The 22,317-nt window shown below is 40.8% G+C and overlaps 2 protein-coding genes across 8 annotated transcripts in view; both read right to left on the bottom strand.

Moving 5' to 3' along the window:
• LOC310924030 (cilia- and flagella-associated protein 298-like) lies at positions 1-6,020 on the bottom strand. Of its 2 annotated transcripts, none has more exons than XM_083885049.1 (7): positions 5,867-6,020; positions 4,603-4,770; positions 3,334-3,401; positions 1,469-1,627; positions 1,001-1,132; positions 484-579; positions 1-394 (listed from the first exon to the last, which is right to left on the bottom strand). In XM_083885049.1, exons 1-7 carry the CDS (start codon positions 6,003-6,005, stop codon positions 284-286), a joined length of 873 nt encoding a protein of 290 aa, XP_083741175.1. In that variant the 5' UTR covers positions 6,006-6,020; the 3' UTR covers positions 1-283. The 2 variants fall into 2 exon arrangements, with proteins under 2 accessions (XP_083741175.1, XP_083741176.1); XM_083885050.1 differs by lacking the exon at positions 5,867-6,020 and adding an exon at positions 5,163-5,208.
• Positions 6,021-6,747: 727 nt separating this feature from the next.
• SYNJ1 (synaptojanin 1) overlaps positions 6,748-22,317 on the bottom strand; it is a 51,796-nt gene continuing 36,226 nt past the window's right edge. For 2 of the 6 annotated variants that reach the window (XM_083885042.1, XM_083885043.1), the window contains 7 exons: positions 21,900-22,031; positions 18,174-18,221; positions 16,622-16,660; positions 16,489-16,529; positions 13,646-13,754; positions 12,474-12,685; positions 6,749-9,369 (listed from right to left, as the gene is read on the bottom strand). In XM_083885042.1, coding sequence (XP_083741168.1) covers positions 8,518-9,369; positions 12,474-12,685; positions 13,646-13,754; positions 16,489-16,529; positions 16,622-16,660; positions 18,174-18,221; positions 21,900-22,031 — 1,433 coding nt within the window. In that variant the 3' untranslated portion in view covers positions 6,749-8,517. Of the gene's footprint in view, positions 9,370-12,473; positions 12,686-13,645; positions 13,755-16,488; positions 16,530-16,621; positions 16,661-18,173; positions 18,222-21,276; positions 21,316-21,899; positions 22,032-22,317 lie in introns of all 6 variants that reach the window. The other 4 variants (XM_083885047.1, XM_083885044.1, XM_083885045.1 and 1 more) reach the window with 4 other exon arrangements.

Below are 22,317 nucleotides of genomic sequence, written 5' to 3'. Positions count from 1 at the left end.
AACATTCCAGTGCACATTTACTAGATCTCTTATCTATGAAACAGATTGACATTTCCATATCCAAATTACAAGTTTCTAATAAAATACCAGACCTCAAAAGAATTTGTCCATTTCTTTGCAGAGAAAAGTGCTGCTGCAGTGACAGAGAAATAGGAACTTTTATTGAACATCTAAGGCCACAGAAGTGACAATTTCATCTGCTGTCAGAAGAATCTACCGCACACAACTCCTTGCTGCAAACAAGAGCATCAACCAAACAGCTTAAGAAGGGGTTTGCAGAGCTTCATCTTGGACCCCATTTGATGTCTTTTACACCATGAAATTGCCTTTTCAGAGCATGGTTGTCTGCCCACGCAGCATTGAGAAACGAGTCGTCGTCCTCCTCCTCCAGTTTCTGTGGCAGAGAGGAGAGGGAGGCGGTGAGGGACACAGCCTGAGCTCTGCTGGAGCAGCCCAGCTCTCGGGCACCAAGGGAGCACTTACCTTCAGCTCCTCCTGCTTCCTGTAGTAATACAGCATCATCTCCTTTTGCTCTTCATGACTGATCACAGGCTCCCGCCCCGGAGCTCCTTGTCCTTTCTGGAAGGGAAATTGTACATGTTGCTGACGGCATTTGTGATACAAAGGAGAAGCTGCTACACAAAGACATCAAAAATCTTTCTTCAGACAACTGGATTACTCAAATTTAATAATGCATACCTACCTTCCAAACTTTTCAGTTTGTATTTCGTCTATTCTTTAAATACCTCTTTGTTGTACTTCACAAAAATACTATAGAGCAAGAAATAGCAACTACAATATGTAAACGACAGGCAAAGGAATTACTAAAGAACAACTGAAGAGTATAATCCATTCAAACCTTAAAATAGGTGTACAGTTTTAAGATGCTCAAGCTGGAACTAATCTAATCCATTTTATACTCCTATGCATAGTTCCCTTCCACAGAAAACAGACAAGCAAGGGTGAGGAGCTTGTAGAGCAATCTCCCAGTAATACTCACTTTCTGTATCTTGACAATGATGGTTGTTTTCTCATTTTTGCCTACATAGTCAGAGAGCAACTTTGTTTCTTCCAACTGCTTTCCTGCCCACCATAACTGTGCTTCTGATTCTTTTATAACTTCAGTTCCAGCCTGTGACAAAATAAGCAAGGTGAAGAGTTGGGGGCTGTTGTTTCTTGCTTTTTTAATTTTTTTCCAAAACCAGATTTTTTTTTTTCTGAGGGGTAAAAAAAATAAAATCTTTCTGAAATTCCTAACATGAAGTGTAACTTTACACTCTACTTCTACATCTTTGTCCTCATACTTATCTATGGCATTTTTATTTATATTCCATTCAATCTTAATCTAATATAAACACTTTGGGCAACCAATTCTCCATATTGGAGAAAACAGCCTTCACTAATAAGAAGAACAGCATAGCCACGTTTAACCCAGGACTACATATAATGGTAATACATTAATGCCTACATGAGTTCCTGACAAGTCTTCTTTATCTTCGAATTCCATCCTGATTGGATCGTGTGGAGGCAATCCCATTGGATACACAATCATCACAGCCCCTCGGAGCTGCTCCAACGCATCTTTCACCGTCTCCACAGTAACACACACATTGGCCTGAACTTGTTTCTGAAATACAGACAGGGGTCATTGGCCATACAAGCAAACCTGCAGAAAGACTTTGCTTTGTGGCTAGTTCAGAGGTTAAGTGATGGGATATCTGAGCAGAGTTAACAGGCTGCACAAAGATATCAGGAGGGCAAATTTCCTCATTGGAATATTGGCTTGTAGTGTCAGTATATTAGTGGCTGTTAATAAACCTATCTTTACACCTGTTAAGTTTGAGCCTGTTTTGCTTTCTCCTAATCCCATCTCAGAGCAGAGAAAGAGTAAATGATTCAGGTAGACACTCAAACCACTACACTAATTTTGAGAAACAGGAATTGGTGAACGTGAAGCCACTACACAAATACATCTCCCATCTTTGGTCCCTCTGTTTAGCCTGCTTACGTGGGGGAGGAAACAAAAAAGGGAGATAGATCTTCACTAAACTGTGCAGGAGACAACTGCCTTTGGAACACCTTTGGGCTCAAACCAGAACACATATGAGCACAGAAGCCAGACAATGATGCTTTGGCTCCAAGCACTTGTGATTCATGAGCATAATTTAAGCCAGCAAAATTAAAGTGAGGGATGGAGAAGGGGCTCAAAACTTGAGAAAAAAAAATAGAGCACATGTGAGCAGAAATGTAAAGCTTGGCAAACTGCACAGCTCATGCAGAGATCTGTAAGACCAAGTACTTGACATCATTTCAAACCCGATTGCAAGGATAAAGGAGAAACATGACACAACTGGAAGAAAAGAAATAAAGATCTTCCCTACAAATTTAACAGTTTCTTAAGTACTAAGGTAAAAGAATATTGCCTCCTTGTGGACATTCTTGATCTGGTTAAGTGGGCATTACAACCTCAAACACATGGCACATTTCTTCTTTTTTGTCATTATAAAGTAGTGAACCAAACAAACAAACCACTTCCTAAAATATCCTTAACTCCATTCAAATATATTACTAAATTTGTGTTTCAAAGTCATACAAAAGCTGAAATAGAACACAGAGCACCTACAGATTTGGCAATGTGAATCTGACTGTCTGAGAACACCGTCCCATTAGGACAAACCTTGTGCTTGTCTTTGAAAACAAACACTCTGCAGGACTAAGCAGGAGTTCAAGTGCTTGCCAAATCAAGGCCTAACCCCTGCCCCATCCCTGAAGTGTTCAGTGCCAGGCTGGATTGAGCTCTGAGCCACCTGTTCTAGTGGAAGGTGTCCCTGCCCATGGCAGTGAGGTGGGACTGGATGAGCTTTAAGGTCCCTTCCAAACCAAGCCATCTGTGATTCTGTGATATTCTAAGAGATTAGAACACATTTTTCAATTAATTACACATAAAAATCAAAAGACTTCATTAACTCCAAGAACAGCACAGACTGCAGTTAATTTTTCACCAGAAAGCACGACAAGCATTCGCCCAAAGAACACATCAATAGCAAATTGCAAGGATAAAACTGAATGTGATTTAATCGTTCCACATGGGCTCAGCTGCCAGCATTCCCTTGGAGTTTAGTATCTGACTCCTTAACCTGCTGAACCAATTGCCAAAACCCTTAAAGAAAATCATTAACCAAAATATCAGGTTTCATTAGACTATTTATATCACTTCATGGCATTTCTCAACAACTGTCATCCCTTGCACTGAAAAAAGTCCAATTTTATTTAAGATGCCGAACTCCACAGCACTTATTAGGAAAGCCCCAGAAACCACTTGAGAAAACTTACCTTAGAGATTAATGCCTTGGCTTCTTCTATTGTCTTCTTTATAACTTGCTGCATTTTTTCATTTGGAGCTAAAGAAAGAGACATATTTCACAATCTACACTTACTGTAAAGAAACTGAGCACACATCCTGTCCAGACTCCACTGTGAGCAAATGGAACAGTATCAAATCATAAAGCAGGAGAAACATCACTATGCTGCAGCCCATTTACCACATACGTGGTTCACTTCCGTATTTCTTACTAACTTAAGAAACAAGCAGTATTTTCATGGGACAAACTTACTTTTCCCAATGACATGTGACTGGTATATGCCTCATCCCTGGAAGTGTTCCAGGTTGGACAGGGCTTGGAGCAATGTGGTCTAGTGGAAGGTGTCCTTGCCCATGACAGGGGGTGGAAGTAGATGAGCTTTAAGGGCCTTTCCAACCCAAACTACTCTGTGATTCCACAGTTCTATGGAAATCTGGTTCATGGCCAATCTGGAATTTCATTTAAGACAAAGGTCCTCAGTAGGAAGCAACAACCATAATCCCATACCCTCCACAACAAACCAAAGCTCCTTCCCTGCTGGACTATTGTGGACTGTACTGGCAGATATGCTTTAAAACTGGGCATAAAAACTTGCAGTTTTCTGACTTTTCCAATTAAAACCTCAATCTAACAGTGACGACAGTTTTGCTAATACACTGCACATTTCATATCACAGTTATCTATTTTGATTGCTATAAAAAGTCTGTTCTCAAAAACAAAAACTCAGTTAAAGCATACTCATTCCCAGTTTATGTCCCCCAAATGATGCACTTGAGTGCATCATTTGATAGCACTTGGTTTGGGTTACATATACACACTGTATAATATTCTAACTTTGTCAATATCACAAGGCTGTTCCCTCCCACCTACAAACACATGCTCAGTGAATCTGAGTCCCAGTCAGTGAGAAAAAGAGAGAAGTATTAGATATTATATGTAAATGTATCTTGGAGTCACCGGGGAAAACCAATTCTTAAGTGTCCATTTACAAATGGAGGGGAGTAAACTAAACTGGAACAGTCAAACTTGCTCCTGGTGAGGGTTTATGTGCTGAAGAGAGATGCTGCTCTTTAGGCTTGTTAACCAGCATTACCCTGGATTCTAACCCAAGACAGAATTCCTGTGTCTGGAACTTACAGTTTGGCTACCCCATTCCAGAATTAGGGATTTGTTGTTCCCTGTTACATTATGGATTGTCTTTGTCTGAAGGGAAAGAATTAAGAATTGACATTTGACTTACCAAATCCATTTCTTCGCCCCATTTCATCCTTCTTGAAGACACTTCCACCACTTGGGACACACTTCTCTGCCCACTCATCCTTTAACTTCAGCTCTTCAATCTGCTCATCTGTCAGTCCTTGCATGTTGTAAGGTAAAGAAATACCATGCTCTGCCAGCTCCTCCATCTCTTTAGAGTGTTTAGAGAACAAGATTAAAACTCTCTGTTACTATAGTCCATTGACAAAAGCTTTTCACATGACGTACATGCAGGTAAATCTTGCCCTTGCTTTGAATTTTTGAACAAGTACAGGGAATAAAGAAATATAAACTCACATATATAGATAGAGATGGTGTAATTATGTTGAAATTTATACATTTTCCATAACAACATAATGGATTACACTTGCAGGGATGCAGCCCCTCATGGCACTTAGTGGCCATAAGCCTTTTCTGTTTGGTATTTCCAGGGTCAGATTTTTTAAATTTCAGAGCAGCGTCAGTCTGGCCTCAGACACCCACAGACACTGTGGCTGTTTGCACAGCAGGTGTGGGTGGGCTGCACCCCCAGGTCAGGCTCACCTGCCAGGAATCTCTGCTCTGACAGCCCCATGGTGGGGTAGGAAATGTTTTTTAAAGCTGCCTCAGAAGCGAACTCTGCACTAATTCAGACATGTCACTGACTCCATTGCGTGGCAGAGGATGCTGGTGGTGGCCAGTGTAACCTCACACACACATTGGGTCACTGCTGGTCATGAGGGAGCACTTCACAGTGCCCTGAAGGAAGACTTTGGACAAGGGCCTAGAGTAACAAAACAAGGAGTAAAGTCTTCAAACTGCCAGAGAGCAGGGTTAGATGGGATACTGGGGAGAAATGCTCCCCTGTGAGGGTGGTGAGGCCCCGGCAGCGAGTGCCCAGAGAAGCCCTGACTGCTCCCGGAACCCTGGCAGTGTCCAAGGCCGGGCTGGCCGGGGCTCGGAGCCACCAAGCGGGGATCGAGGACAGCGTGAGGTGTCTCTGCCCACACGCCAGGGGGTGGGACTGCCTGAGCTTGAAGGTCCCTCCCTAACCAAACCATGTCGCGATTCCCTGATTTAAGCGGCCGCTACCGGCACACGCAGCGGGAGTTTTCGGCGCTGTGCGGCGCCCTCACTAAACACCAAAGCCCGGCATTCACAGGCGGTCGCGCTGCGCTATCACGGCCCCGTTAAGGGCGGAGGCGGCGCGTTGCGTTGCCAGGGCTTTCCTGGGCGCCGTTCCCGCCCCCCGCGGCCCCCGGCGGTACCTAAGCACAGGCGCTGCACCTTCAGCCGCCCGTTGTGGATGCGGGCGGCGAGCGGCGCCAGCTCGGCCAGGCGGGCGCTGCCCGGCGCCTCCAGCAGAAACTGGCTCTCGCCGCCGCGCTTGACGTGCAGCCGCACCATGGCGGGGCCGGGGCCGCCCCTCAGCAACGGGGCCGAGTCCCTGGATACCGGAGGCAGGGAGGGAGCGCGGGAGGGAGCCCACGCCCGGTCCTTAAGGAGGCGCTGAGGGCGCGGCGGGGCCGCTGCCACCCCCGCCGGTAGCACCGGGATCCTTCGGGACCCGCAGGAACGCTCCGGCCCCGCCGCCTCCGCCGGTCCCGCCGCCGCTTCCACTTCCGGGCGCCCCGCGAGGGGACGGAGCCGCTTAAAGGGCCCGCGCGCCCCGCCCGGTGCGGCAACGACAGAACGCCTTACTGACCGCAGGGAGTTTAATAAGCTTTGAAATTAATTGTTTCAGTTAATCATCACCTGTATGTATGCAAATTATCAACAGTGGGCTATTATTAAATTACTCTCAGCCAGTATTTAGCGAAGTTGTTGTAAGCTACTTTTGTGGGGACAGCTGAGAAGTCCTGAAAGATTCAGTGTCGATAAACTCTGATGTGTCCAATGAGCAAAGCCCGGGAGAGAACGAGGGACTGGTGTGGCTGGACATCTAGAATGCAGAATTAATGGATCACAAGGACACTCTGCAGAACTACCAGATAAAAAACTCAGTATATGCACTGGAAATTCCCTGCTAAAGGGAAAGATATAAAAAGACTAAAAATACGGACTAATTAGCGTAAGAAGTGAGAAATCAATAACCGTAAATGACAAAATACTAATTAATGAAAGATTATGATGCAATTTAGAACCAATGAACGTTAATGCCTTGGTTTACTAAAAACGTGTAAGTAAGTGGAAAAGTTCTGTGTCTGTGTGGGGGCTGGAATGCTGTCAGCCCCACAGCCCCTGGCGAAGAATGAAATAATCAATGCCTGACTTGCTGACACTAAAAAGATGGTTGTAGAGGGTTTTATTTATCCTGAAGATTTAGGAGGATTTGGGAACATGAGGGGCACAGAGGGAGCATGACCACCAAAACTGTGAGTGGGAATATTTCACGCATACCAGGGGACACAGCCACGGAGAGGTGAGTGGGAACACCGGGACAGGAACACCGAGAGTCCAGGGACACACAGGGAGTGGGTCTCACCTTGTCCTCTGTGTTCTCAGAGCATCTACTGTAGCTCATCGCTCCCGTCAACATGCGGCAGAGCCTTAATACAGCTCATACATACATATATAGACACTGGAATTTTGGAGCATCATTCCCTGTGGTCCCCACAGTCCTGTGAAGTGCAGAGGTGCCGCACGCCAGGTACAGTTCAGACAGATAGTTTTTAATCACTGCAATTAAATATTTGACAACATATTTATCACGTGACTCCCACTAGCAAAAGTTCCCACCTGATTTTGGTTTGCTAATGTAAGAATATACCAAAACATCAACCACACAGATGTTTGCAGCAACAGCATAAAACAAGGTAACTCACACACTGAAGCACAAGTAGTACCACTGCTGTTCCAAATGTACAACTTGAATGACCTGAACAGAAAAAAGCGCAATAGAAAACTCACTATCACTCCTCTAGGCAGCTGCAGCTCGTGGCTAACCAGGGGCTGTCCGAAGGAATAGTGGATTATTTCATGGATCATGTTGTGAAGCATTTGAGGATTTAAAAAGCGTGGTGCCCTGGGATATTTCACTACTCTAAACACAATCCAAGCGTGTTGTTTCACCCCCTGGCTGGCAGTCTACATAGTCTGCAACTGGTAAATACTGCTTTGTATCTCAAAGGCCAAGGGGACTTTTTTCCAGAGGTTGAGGAAAAGCTTGCTGTATCAGCTGTTTCAAATTTGTGGGGAAAAAAAAAAGTAGTATAGTTAAAACAGTAATGAATAATGGATGATATGGAACAATTACTCTGAATTAGTGCTAGTGAGTGTATGTCAAAACAGGATTTAGTAACTGAAATGTACTGACACAGGAGATTAATTGAATATATTAATATGCAAAGTTCTGTTTCTATTTTGAACGTAAACTATTTTTGTTGTGCCTCGAATTCAAATATAAGCCTTACAAATATCCATAGCCTCTGTTATAAATTAAACAGTTTCTAAACAATACTTGTCAACATTCAAATCTCAATAAACTTTGGCAGCTCTTTGGTAAATACTTATAAATATCAAATACCAAAACAAAACAGTCAAAAGGGAGGGGGGAGGCTACCAGCAGGGAGCCTCTTCTTGTGAAATTCCACAAAGGAGAACAGAAATGAAAGAGCTCCCTAAATAAAATCTGTGTCCAGGATTGATAGGTTTTAGTGAGACAGTAGCTCACCCTTCTTCTCTTTTTGTCTATTCAAATACTATTACACGAGATTTTAATAAACTTCAGACCATTTTTTGTGCTCTACCATATATACACATTCAAAATTTATACACAAGCAGAAGTGGCTGTTTATGAGCAGAGTTAAGTTTCAGTGCATTTAACAATTAATTATTGCACACAGAATAATCTCAAATGCCCAATTATTCTACTGGATAAATGTAGCAACAAATATAACCTTCTGTATCTCTGACCATCTTATCTGTCTGTAAAATCACGAGTTGGTGACACCTTGGGTGCCAGGGAGGGGAAGGGATCTGCAGGGGACCTGTTGCTGGTCACTCTGGATGGCACAGGGGGTGCGGGTGGTTTTCTTGCTGGCATTGTACAGAAGCAATCAGTAGAACTTTTATTCCAGTCACCATCAAAGTTAAAGTCTGAACAAAGGAAAGCCTTTTGTTCAGTTCCCAGCAAACCTGGGCATCCAGCTGATTTCCCGGAGCCGAGTCGCTTAAAATCCGGAACACTCGCAGATGGCTTTAGCTTCGTGGTAAAGTTCTCGTCTTCATCAAACGTCACCCACCCTTTGGGCTGCACGTTTTCTACCTTGAGAGATTTGCTTCGCAAGCAAAATGTGTTTTCAGCTGCATCCACAGGAAATACAGGCTTGCTTGTGCTACAGCTGGGGGGGGGCAGAAGAGGGACTGTGTGGGAAGCAGCAGGTCCTACCAGTACCTGTGAGGGTATCCCAGACTCCCGCATTTCCGTCCTAAATGGATTCCCAGCATTAGGAGTTCTTTCAGTGAATGGATTTGAGCAGTTCAGCCCAGTAATAAATGGATTTGGAGAGTTGTGCTGATGTTCCTGTGATGAGTGAAAGGTTGGAATAGGAGGCATCGCTGGCATGCAATTTACAGTATTCGAATTATCCGCATTTCTTTGCCTTGCTGAAGACAATTCTATCAACTCCTTTTGGTTTAAGGTTGGAGCAGGTGATGTTCGGACAGACGTCTGCATCTTGGACACGAGCAGCTGAAATGACAGGTCTTCAAAAGGGTCACTGCTGAGCTGGGGTTCAGGGTTAGTGCCATATGTCCCGTTGGGATTCAGCTGCAAAGGAAACAACATGCTCAGGAATCATGCAGCTGGTTCCAGGTTATTCCTACTGCCCCCCTTCTCACTGCTCAGCTGAAACTTTAACCTGGTTTTGTTTTAGCTAGAATGGAAACAACGGCCTGAACCCTCTGTCTAACAAAAAGCCTGTAAGTTGGTAAACACCACTCCCCCCTCCTCAGTGGCTGATGAAGCTGGAACCTACTTCCTTCAGGTCCCAATCCCAGCAAAAAACACTAAGTGAACTTTGGATAAGAAAATGTTCGGGAAATGGTACTGTATTCTAAGCAAGGGATAGCCCAGCACAACTATAAAATGAAAAGCTCCAAGTTACATTGGGAGTTTGTCATACTGATGTTACAAGCAGCATTAAAGCACCACAATGAAAGGAAACATTAGTGTTATTAGTATATGCAGTCAGACATTTCTATGTAGACAGGCATTCGTAGGCACCTCCAGTATTTCCCGGCATGGAAATGGACAATCACTTGTTTCATAATTAAAATAACAAGTTATCCTTGGAGAAGACAGTTTTCTCCACAGAATTTCTGAGCTTTTCAAACCAAAATATTCCTGCTTTTATACACTGCTTCAAACAACAATGCAACTTTTTTACTTTTTACTGTCCAAAAAGGTGGATTACCTACTTTGTTCAGTATGCACGCTGACAGAACAGAGTTTGGAGCTTCCCCTTATCAAATGAATTAAGCTTAAGTTAAAACAGCTTCTAAGAATTCAAATGTCACAAAAAGATTTTATGATTTTAACAAATAAACTTAATATATCCAAACAGTTGAACTGACTGCCTATAGCTGAAGTTTTTTGCAGAATAATATTAAAACAAAGCAACTGAGTAACTTAGGGAAAAATGTGAAAAATTGAACTGTAGAAGGAATAGAAATCAAATGCAGATTGGCACCAGCTGCTTAAGTCCTGCAGTCATTTAAAAGTACAAGTTCCCAAAGAAACTATGAATCCAAATTGTTCCTTGCTCTAAGTAAAAATTTGCTTTGAGTAATTCTGGAACCAAATGTTTTTAAAATTGCAACAAACAGATTGTTTCAGTTTGGGTCACAGTAAGTCCTCTGTTCCTTGAGAAATGTGATAGATGGGATTCATTTTGGAAAAAAAAAATGTCAGTGCAATAGCATCAGGATTTATTTGCATTAAAGAGAACATTTATTGCCAACACTGATCTTTTTTTCCCCGGACAGACCAAGATCAGGAGGTTCAGCAGTGACTAAGCAACATAGGTGAGGGTCCAACTGTTTCATAAAAGATGATGACGCAAAATAGCTGCTCTGGCCCTAATAAATGCAGTCTCATTTTTAAATGTACTATGAAAGGAAAAAGCAAACTATGGTATGATAGTCAATCCATGAATGCAGACAGGTGGTTTTTAACGGGGATGGGACTGCAGATGTATGAAAACAACATTCATACATCTTTTCTGCTTGAGTAGATGGAGACCACATACAAGATTTGTAAATAGTCAGATACCTGTTACCCTGATGGTTGCTCCTGCTTGTGAAAGAGAAACAGACATCAAAGGAAAGAAAATTAGGAAGAAAATCCAAGTAACAAAGCAACCTCACATTAAAAATACTTTCAGAAGTTTTCACAAAGCCGTTTTTTGAGCTATGAATACAAACCACAAGTATTTACTACACACTACAGTAAATTTTCAATTTCTGTTGTCTTCTGCTGTAAGCTCGACCATTAAGAGTCATAAAAAAACAACTCAAGTCCATTCTGATGGTATTTCCATACACATACTCATTGTGCAGCTGATCGTAGTATTTTTTGGAGATGAGAAATAATAAAGATTTTAAGAATCTGAGAAGGGATGGTCTGATTCTAGTCACCTATTAATATAAAAAGCCCCATAGCTCTCATTCTGGGAACTGTGTTGGTATTTTCCCTCATCTACAGTAACAGTTTTGCAAGCTGAAAAACCATAATGCCTCTTCATTCTGTGGAATTCTAGAATCCCCTTTCTTTACAATAAAAATATTTATTTAGAATAACTAATTCTCTTTTTCAATGTATGGATTGTATAGAGTCCTGAATATTCACACTGTACAAGCAATTATTTTTATAAGGAGAGATTTAGTTTCTTCAATATCACAATTAAGATTTGCATGGAAGAATGGGCTTGGAATTCACTACCTCTCAAAAGACTTCGTATTTTTTTAAAGACCTTTCCTCAGAAAACTATTTTTTGGTCTAATTTTTCCAAAATGAAAAGCAGTTCACAGACAAAGAAAAAGGTTCAGGAGAAAGAAAGGAAAAGCATTTAAATATTTTTTCAATTCGAATTCAAAAATCAGCTCGCTGAGGACTGAATTTGGCTGCTTCACTGTGGTACAAAATAGGCATGAACTATTGTAGCAAAAAAGGGCTTCAGATACGGGCATAAGGAAAAACCTGAGCAGCACTGAAAACCTGCTTCTGCACTTTAAGCAGTAGTAAGAAACTATGGCTTTTCCTAGAAAAAGTCAGTGGTTTTTTTATCATAACAGTCTAAATGGTCCCAGAGAACAAATTGTTACTGTATGAAATTTTCACATTATGTGGATAGGTTTCTGTATTTTAACTGACTAGGGGGAATGGGGTGAATTCTATTTCTCTTAAGTATTTATTAACATTGACTTAATTTATTAACTTATTTATCAGTATCATCTCCCTTCAATGAATGATCACCAACATAAAGCATCACATCATGCAGTAACTATTTAAGACCTGTGCTAGGTACTTACTATTCAGCTTGTCATGCACATATCATTATAAAATTAAATTTCTTAGATTGAGTGTTTTTCCATACAAACACTCCATTGCCAAATGACAACATCATTTTAAGAATGAGCTGTCCATAAATTGTAAGGCAATCATAAGAAATCCTAAATTCAATGTTTAGTATTTAAGATGTTAGTTATTCATGGACAATACATAAGCAATTATTACTCTCCTAGAGCCCCATGACCATGGACCCTTATTTTTGTTTCTGTGCTTGCTTTAAGGGTCCCTCACAAGTCTGCAGTACAAGCTGTGTTAATTTACACAGTGAAAAGAAGGTACCTACAACGTTTTTTTCCACTTACTTGCTGCTGGGAGGGAGCAGGTTCAGAAGGCAAACTGTGAGACGAGCGGCTACGAGGTGGCGGCTGGGGGGGCTCCAGACTTTGCGGGGCACTTGCCTGAGATGGATGCGGTGCCACAGGGATCAGGGGCTCCTGCATCCTTAGCACAGGAGTGCTGGGCTGAGCAGGTCCAGCAGCCTGAGGCTTTAGTGGTTCAGGAAGCAACGGTGAGCCTGGAAGTACATTTGCAGTGATTTTCATGGTTAGGAATTGTAACGAATCTTAAGGATGGCAGGATGGGGAACCACCCAAGAGAACTGCAGAAAAGGGGCCGTGAGAACAGCAGGTGTTCATGGCAATGGGACTGGAAACCATCAAAAACTCAGCAGACCTCCATTAAAAATTTTTACTTAAGTTTAAGCCAACAGAGGGCAGGGTTAGATGGGATATCAGGACGAAATTCTTTCCAGTGAGGGTGGGGAGGCCCTGGCACAGGATGTCCAGAGAAGCTGTGGCTGCCTCTGGATCCCTGGAAGTGCCCAAGGCCAGGTTGGAAGGGGCTTGGAGGGGGCTTGGAGCAACCTGGGATAGTGGAAGGTGTCCCTGCCCATAGTCAGGGGCTTGGAATTAAATGACCTTCAAGGTCCCTTCCAAAACAAACCATGCTGTGATTTTACACAAGACACAGAACCAGAAGCCATGTCACTCCAAAATGTACTTCAGTTGCATTGAAAAGTATTTTGGAGGTTACTATTATAAACCATATATTTTTATACATATAAAGATAAAGGGGGTTTTTAAACTATAAGTTTAGGAAGTTGCTTTGAGAGTCAGACATAAATGCTATTCCAAATTTTATGATTACCAAACTACCAGTGCATAGAGTGTCTGGTGATCAATAGCCAGAACGGGACACACCAGCGTGCTCAGACCAAACACTGCAATCTTTGTGCAATTTCACTGATATCAGGAAATCTGTGGGTCAAGATCTCATGTGATCTTGAGATTAGCCTCTAGAAAGGGTCTGTAATACTTTTGAATGCTTAACACAAATTGCCAAATGCTATTACATCCAAGAAGCTTAATTTCTACTGAACAGTGGAGACATCTGTTGAAAAGAAAGCATTCAAACCATAGACTGTAGTGCTTGACTGAATAGTGACATTTATATTTAACTTCTAAAGGAAACTTACCTCTTGGTGGTTCACTTGGTTTGGTCTGAGTTTCAGGTGCTGGTCTTGCCCCTGAGGGACGGACATGGCTTTGTGGGGCACTGATAACTCCAGCTCGAGGAGGAATAGTCTGACAGGAAAGTTGGTAAAAAGAAAGTATTTTAGTTCAACTTTGGATCTACTGCTAAATGATTCAGGATAATCAGGATTCTGTGAAAAATAAGTTCTTTGATAACAGCTGCTGAACTGTTTTTTTTACACATATGCAAGAACAAAAAATATATTTTCAAAACATGATGATGGTTCAATTCAAAAGGATTTTTACAGTGGTTTTCAACTTTATATAAATATTTACCTGTGCAATGATGCTAGAAACAGTTACTATTTTACTAGTATTAATAAGACATTTTACCTAAGTCTGTGAAACGTAAGCAACAAAACCAACAAGAGCAACTACTCTATTTGGAGTTCTCCTATTTCTCAGCAAACAGTATTAATGAAACACACATTGTGCCTCATCTGAAGGCTAAAGTCTTCCTGAAGTTGATGGAATAGAAGTTAATATGCTGGGAATGTAAATTTAAAAGTCTACATCAGTATTTAAAGACACATAGGAAGCTATTCCAGATTACAGTTGAAGCACAGTAAATTACAAACAACACACTGAAAGCTGAATAAAAGGCCTAGGGATAAAAATGCCAGAGATCAAGGGAAACAGATCAAGGATTGTGAGACAATATAGTTTGTAACATTTGTTTCCTGTAAAACGCTGTGTACCAGTGGACATTCTAGAAATGGTTTTCAGAGCAAACTCTATTGCACAACTGTACACAAAAATTAATCAGAAACAAGCAAAGAAACTTCACCACTATAAAAAAAAAAGTATCATTCTTGATCTAGTTTTAATAGATATATGTCCCTGAGTGTGTATCACATGATTCCTTATGCTTGGCTGAGTCCATTTACCAACTTTCAGCCACCTGACCTCATAAATTCCTATCTGATCTGAGATTGCCAAGATGCATTTTGTTATTCATTTCAATATTCTGATAGTAGGCAGGAGAATAATAATGGATTATACACCAAAATGTATTTAAAAAAACCAAAAATATATCAAAAAGGAAAAGAAAAAAAAGATAAAGAAAGTGTAAACCAGCCCTCAGGAGGATCCCTCACTGGGAAGCAGGTCCACTGCAGCTACTGTCCTTGCTCCTGAAATCCTTGAAATGAAATCCAAAAACCACTCAATACAAAGGCAAGAAACACTCCTAGAATCACAGAATGGTTTAAGTTACGAGGGACCTTAAAACCCATCCAGTTCCAGACATGGGCAGGGACATCTTCCACTGTCCCAGGTTGCTCCAAGCCCATACTGGCCTGGCCTTGGACACTTCCAGGGATCCAGGGGCAGCCACAGCTTGTCTGGGCACCCTGGGCCAGGGCCTCCTCACCCTCATAGGAAAGAATTCCTTCTTGCTATCCCATCTAACCCTGCTCTCTGGCAGTTTGAAGCCATTCCCACTTGTCCTGGCACTCCAGACCTTTGGAAATAGTCCTTCCTCCATCTTTCTTGTAGCTCCCCTCAAGTCCTGGAATGTTAGATAGGAAATCCAAACGAGGGTTGAGCTAAGGCATTCTGGGAGATATTTTTCCAGGCCTTCTAATATGTTTGGGTTTTTTGGGTTTTGGAGCCTTTTTGATTTGTTTTTCTTTTTCTGTTTTGATAATATGGACAAAAAAATGTTGCTTTTATGCCAGCTCTAAGACACTGGTGAAGTCTCTTTTGTACATCAGATTTTATTCTGATTTAGAAATGGCAAATCCTGTGCTAGCTCCAGATTATGAGGAGAAAAAAAAAGGAAGCATACAGTGAAAAATGAATACATTTTTTCCTATATATACCAGTTTTTCTTTATCCAAATTTTAGAAGAGGCCATTTTACATTTCCAAGAAAATAAAAAAAGAGCCAAGGTCATGAATTGACCACTGTGAGAATCAATCTCTTTGAGAAAAATCAATCAATGAAATTCATTTCAATGGAGACTTCCAACAGCAGTTTTCAGCAGTTCCAATACTGGAATATGCTGCAAAGTCAAAGAATTATCAACAGACAATTCCCTTATTTTGTAATTCTTTAAGAAGACCTGTAGCTACTAAAACACTTTCCTCTTACCTCATGCAAGGTTCCTACTTGCTACTGTTAAGAAAAATTAGGCAGATATATATTTTCTCTCTATTTCCTGTGTGAAGCATTTGAATGCCCATAAATCCCTTCGTTCCCTTCCTTCAGTTCAGTTCCACAAATAAAGGAATGAAACACAGTACTAATATTTGCTGAAACAGTTGAATGTTTCATTTTTATGTGAAGACCTTTATGAAAATTAGTCTTTAAAACAAGGTACAAAACTCCACGACACATCAAGTAATCACAAGATGTCACTTGCTTATGTAATCCGTTAATGGCCTGTAAGCAATTAACTGCCATCACGATTTATGTTCCAGTAGAGAAGATAATGCATTTTATCACACCAAGTCAGTAAGGACATACAATACAAAGAGTAACATTGCAGTTGCTTGAAAGGAGATGCAAAATGTGTATTTGGGAGCCTATCATGTGATTGCAGAACAATCAAGTCACATCCAGTGTGTACATTTGTGGTGGTTTCCTCTCCCTGCCTCCCCCCTCCCCACCCCATAATATTTTTAGTCAATAGATAAGAATTGTTGAGATAATTAACTCATAAAAACTCTAAACTGACCAGTCAAGTATGCAGATTTCTCTACATCTGTTATGAACAACAGAAACCTTAATGTAATAAAGAGTAGACACTTAGCAGGAAAAATAAAATTAAAAAAATACCTACCGGTCTGGTTGTACCCGCTGAATGTGGAGGCTGATTACGAACTGTAACAGACATTAGAGATTACTGACTTAGCACTTATTTCAAAATCAACTTCTATCTGTATTATAATTAGTACAAAGCATGTATCTATTACCTAAGTTATCTTTTCTTTGTGTTCCAGGGCTTTTTTGTGCTTTGAAGCATGGAAAAAAAAATTAGATTATCTGTGTTAGATAAGCCAGAAATGGATATTAGATGGCCATGTTACATTACTACTATGGAGAATGGAAGCAAGGAGATACCAGTGATTTTTTCAAAACTTATTACATGTCCACCAGCTGTCACTAGCACACTCCTATCCTATGGCACACATAAAGTAATTTGACCCTTTTTATTACAAATTATTTAAACAACATCCTATTTGTTGCATGCTAAAGACACCTACTTGTACAGGTACCTTGTGTTTTCAATCATGTTGGAAGCTGTTTTGTTTTGTGTATATTCTGTACATGTTCTACCAGCAGTGGCTAAACCAAAGAGAACTAATCTGACAATTCCTGACCCCACTCTCTGTGTTCACAGGATAAATCTGTTAGAGCACCAGGTTCACCATGGCCACGCTGATGACAACCTCAGGTGCAACATTCAAACTGGGTAGTGCAAGAGATGAAAAAACTCTCTTTAGCTCAGACAAGTGCATAATTTCTAACAAGCAGGGAGGTTTAGGATTCTGGCTTGAGTTTCTGCTGCTTATTTTCCAGGAAGGCAAAGTCACCATGCCAGTGACAGTAAGTGGAAGGAACTCTGGTGCATCACAGTTTATCAGATTATCTTCCAGCCATCAGACTGCCCTGGAACCAGTCAGAATGGGTTTCTGGGTACTGTTCTTAGTGAAGCAGCTCACACCCTGAGCAACCTGGTGCCAATTTACCCTCCTTGGAGCAGGAAGCTGGAGTGGATAACCACCAAAAGTGCCTTCCAATCACAAATATTCTGTGCATAGAGTGATTTTGCCAACTTATAAAAATGAACCAGCAATGCAGCCAAAATTAATTGTAAATACAGGAGGAAACCCTGCCAGTGACTCTGTTAGGACCTGTATTGCTATTTGCTGTGAAGGACACATTCCTGAGGGATAAGGAAGAAACCCAAGCCCATGACTCTGCTGGCATGGCTAAAGTAGGACCCATCCAGCAGTAGTCCCATGTACTCCAACCAGAATGGTGCAAGAGAAATGCTCCTCACAACTGTGTGCTGCACACAGCTGGCTATTTGAATCAAAGTACCTACATTGTGCTCTTCAGAAAGAGGCAAAATATTAAATTATAGACCAAATTGTTTCAATGGAAGTTTATCCCCCCAAAATACACGAATGCATGTAGTTCTTTACGAAAAGTCAGGCTCCCTAGACTCTTGATTTAGTTACAAGTATAATGATCACTCTGATGACGAGTCAGCCTTCAAAGCATTCTTGATTAGGGCACTCTAAGTTTTCACTCAGCTTTTCATAAATGCCTTCTGCAACAATTCCCACCAGCACTGAAAACCAGGAAGCAATCTGGCTGGGTGAAAGCTATGCTAAATAAAAGAAAGATCCTACATGATAAATACCTTCGTGAAACCACCTTTAGTATCACAAGGGCAATAATATTACTCAGTTGTTAAATTAGAAATCCATTTCTAGAACACAAAAATTGTTATGTTACCTTCTACTTCTCTCCTAGCTACCCCAGGACTGGGAGGAGCTCCAAGACCTTTTCAGAGAAAGAAGAGAAGCTGTATATTGCATAAGAAAAGTAGAAGATTGAGAAAGAAAAAACAGAAAGAACACTGCCACAAGACAGCTTTATACAATTTAACTCTGGTCTAGATAGATTACAGTCACTGTAGGAAATAACTGTTTGTAGCAGCATGGGGAACCAGACTGGTGTGAATTACAAATCATCAAGTACAATCATGTTTAATAACATCTATTATATTAATTTTACATTACAGTTGAAAGAGAATTTAATTCCTTCAGAATGTTCACTCTCCACAAACTTTTGGCTATCCAGTGTGATCTGACATGCTGGTCTTGAACCTCTCATGAAGCAGAGCACAGACCTGTACTCAAACACTGGGGAGTAAATGAACAAATGAAATGAGCACTTACACCCTGCAACATTAAGCCTGATCTCTGTCATTCAGAACACTGAATAGTCTGTTTCTTCTACAGTACAGCTGAATAAGAAATTCAATTAAAGCAATGCTTCCCACTTCCTACCATGTGCTGTATCCTGAAGAACTGCATTACTAAGTTGCCTCCATGCAGCACTGTGCACTTGGGACAGCTGTACCAATTGGTTTTACAGTTCAGATTGAGAGAAAGATGTACCATCATGCATAACCATGCTGATTTATTTTATTTCTGCAATATCATCAAGCATATACTGGGCTCCTAAAATTGTATGGCAAAAACATGGCAGGACATAGACATGATGGAAATACTGAAGGCATCCCTTAGCCATGACACAGCCTCCTGTTTTCTCACCATGTGCCCACGTGTGCATTCTGCCCAGGAGAAGATCTCAAAGGTCTCTGTGATCTGTGAGTTCTGTCACAGAGTGGGCAGAGTGACGGCTGCACACGAGGCTGAAATGGGACTGTCAGATCTCTGCTTTGGCTGAACATTTGTTTCAAAGATGCTAAATCCTAGCATGTGGTGTCTGTTCTGGCTGAGATCCAGGCTCTGCCAATTGCCATCATAAGTTTCTGACTGTGAATGGCTCTGTGAGAGGAGCAGCAGTGAAGCTGCACAGGAGTAGGGCACTGCCTACAGAAAACATTGCTCTGCTCTTGTCTTTATGCAGGAGGACAACTAAAGCCAGCTCCTTTCAGCAGAAGGGTGACACAGGCACACACTGCTATGTCAGCACACCACTGGCCATGAGGATCTGGCAAATAAAAAAATATTAACTACATGGGAGACAAACAGCACAGAGGGTAAATACCTGAGATTTTTTCACTTACTCATAATACTCTTCAACAGTGAGAAAGCAAAATTATTGTGCTGTGATAATGCTATCACAAAGGGCAGCATAGGAATATTTTAATCTTATGGACAATGAAAAACAGTTTAAAACGAATGATAAAAGCTTTGGCCGCAACAATCAGAAAAACCCTGACTACTAGTATTAAAGGAAAAAACCTCACAAATGTTATTTATTAACTTCAATTGACAATTAGTAGCCTTTATAGTTTTTAATGTTCTCTGAAAATTTAATATGTAATGTATTAAAAAAATATTGGGTAAACAGAGTCCAACATCTTAATTTTTAACTATAAACAATTGGAGCTTATAAAATCCTCAGTGAAATTTTTTGTGTATTAGCATACAAAAGGTTTACACTTTGTAAAGCCCTGCAATGAGTGTAGAGCCTTGTTCACCTGAATTCTGAGTTACTTCTGATATAAAGTATGACCAAACAAAAACCACTTAGATGCCCAAATCCTCCTCTCATCTTCAAAGCATACTGAGCCATTAGAAAATAATGCCATGGGCATCGAAGGGACTGAAATACTTGGGGGAAAAAAGGTCAAAACACATGAGAAAAAAAACCCCTAACATTTAAAAGGCACAACATTTCAAAGACATGATCAGTGTCCCTTTGCATGTGCTATGGAAGTCTAAACCTGAAGTTTGATCCACTTAGACACTACACAGAGATATTTCCACAAAGCTTTAGGAGCCCTCCTCCTAGGGAGGAGACACAGTTGCCCTTTCTCCACTAAAGTAACCCATAAGTTCATTTATTTTGGTTCCAGCCCTGTGCTAACTTGCTTGGAGCTGAGCTCAGACACCTGTGAAAAGCAAAGTCTTTTTGCTTATACATGTACACCATGAGTGGAAAATGGAGAGCAGAAAAAAAGAGAAGAGCTTTTGGCTGGAATAATATATGAAAAAATATACTAGAGTCTCAAATGACTGCATAAAAAGCAAGTTTTATGCAAGTTATGACTCTATGGAAGGCTATGTTGGGAAAGAGGACAAAAGAAGACAACTGACTAGTCTTTGCACAATTGAGACAAACTAGGCAAACAGGACTGTGTCAGTGCACAGAAAAATACACAGGACTGAAGAACAACGAATTAAATCTCACCTATATTGAATGTGGTCTACCAACCACTTCCTAAAGCGCTTATTTCTGCATTTTAACTCATCTGAAATACTACACATTGGGCAAAAAAATTTCCTTGTGTCACCAGTATCTAGGAGCCAAGTACATTTTTGCCTGACACCAAAGTTAGTTGATAGTTACAGACTATGTAAAATAGTTTATGTATTTTCTGAGATTACTCAAAACTTTGGAAGCATCTTGTCAAAAACCCCTTTCCAACCAACTGAGAGGCAGTGCCTGGAAGTGTCACTAACAATTCTCACTCCCTCTCATGTACTGATGAGCTGATTTAAGTCCAAGCAGGACACCAAAATATGTGACACAGAAGGACAAAGGCTACTTTAAAGAAGCACTGCACAGAAAAGTTAGCTGGATGTATTAACCCAGGACAAAGTAATAAAAACCTGGAACAACTTCCATTTCTGACTTTAAAATACCATTTTCTGGAGAAATAATATTTCACTGAAAAGTCAAACATAGTTCAGAGGGGGAAGAAAGAAATGACAGTGACATCCTTGAATTATTCAGTTCTATAAATTTGAGAATTGCCCATTTTTATACCTTTGGAAATCATCATGTTAAGTATTGTCACAACAGATCCCCACAGCAGTTTTGCTGTACAGTCATATTCAAAAACAATTAAAGTCATTACCTCCAAATTCTTTTCTAGCAGGTGCAGGACTCCTACCGCCTGACAGTATTTAAGAAATGAGTGCAGCAGTAATGAAAAGTATCAGTATAGTAGGAGGGAAGAAAAAGAATGAGAAAGTTAAAAATCACAAGGGTCAGTTTGTTATTAACTACATTGCCCAAATGCTTCTGAACATCCAGTTTCTCTTAGTGCTCAATTGTTCACATTGTCAGATGATACAAATGAAGTCTACATTAAAAACTTGGACATGATAAAATACATATATACTGATGCCAAAATTAAAGAAATAGCAATGAATCAATGAATGCACAAGTTTATTTTGATTTTATATTAAAATAGATGCTATAAAAAAAGGAAAATGTTGAGTAAACATTGCTGTAAATTTTGACATTTTTAAAAACTGTGAAAATAAGTTTTTATAAACTTATTCACTAACAATATTTAAGTGGCAAATATGCTGTTATTTCCCATGCTGTTACTGCTATTAAATATACCAATTAAACATTTCAGTTAAAAACCAGGGAGCCCCAACTGTAATACGCAGTTGGGGTTTGCACTTTCAGATTCATCTCACAGACTTGAAAACAAATATTCCTGAGCACCTGAAAAGGTCCCCATGTTACCTGAGGGTGGAGGTGGCCGCTGTGGAGGAGCAGGACGTGCAGGAGGAGCGACGGGCCGAGGGGGTGGAGGACGCTTTGGCTCCAGGCTCTGAGGAGGCTCCTTCTGCTGCTGGGCACCAGTCTGGAATTCAGCTGAAGGACATGACAGAAAACAATGCAAAAATTAGTATTTTTAACATTCTAAAACCAGCGAAGCTTTTCTAGTTTTTCTCACAGAGAGGACAGTCAGTTCTCAGCCTTGGAAAAAACAATCCGGAAGTTTTTGAGAGAGGGAAAACAAGAGCAATGAACCAATGATGAAAAGCAGATTTCCTAAACCAAAACTTTTGCCTCATGAGTTTTAATAAATTTATGTTTTCCATGAAATCTTGAAAAATCTTACCAATTTCAGCATTCCAAATTTTTATTTTTACCCTCA

The sequence above is a fragment of the Zosterops lateralis genome (assembly GCF_965231275.1).
Source record: "Zosterops lateralis genome assembly, chromosome: 2".
NCBI lineage: Eukaryota > Metazoa > Chordata > Aves > Passeriformes > Zosteropidae > Zosterops > Zosterops lateralis.
This window is presented reverse-complemented; position numbering and strand designations above follow the sequence as displayed.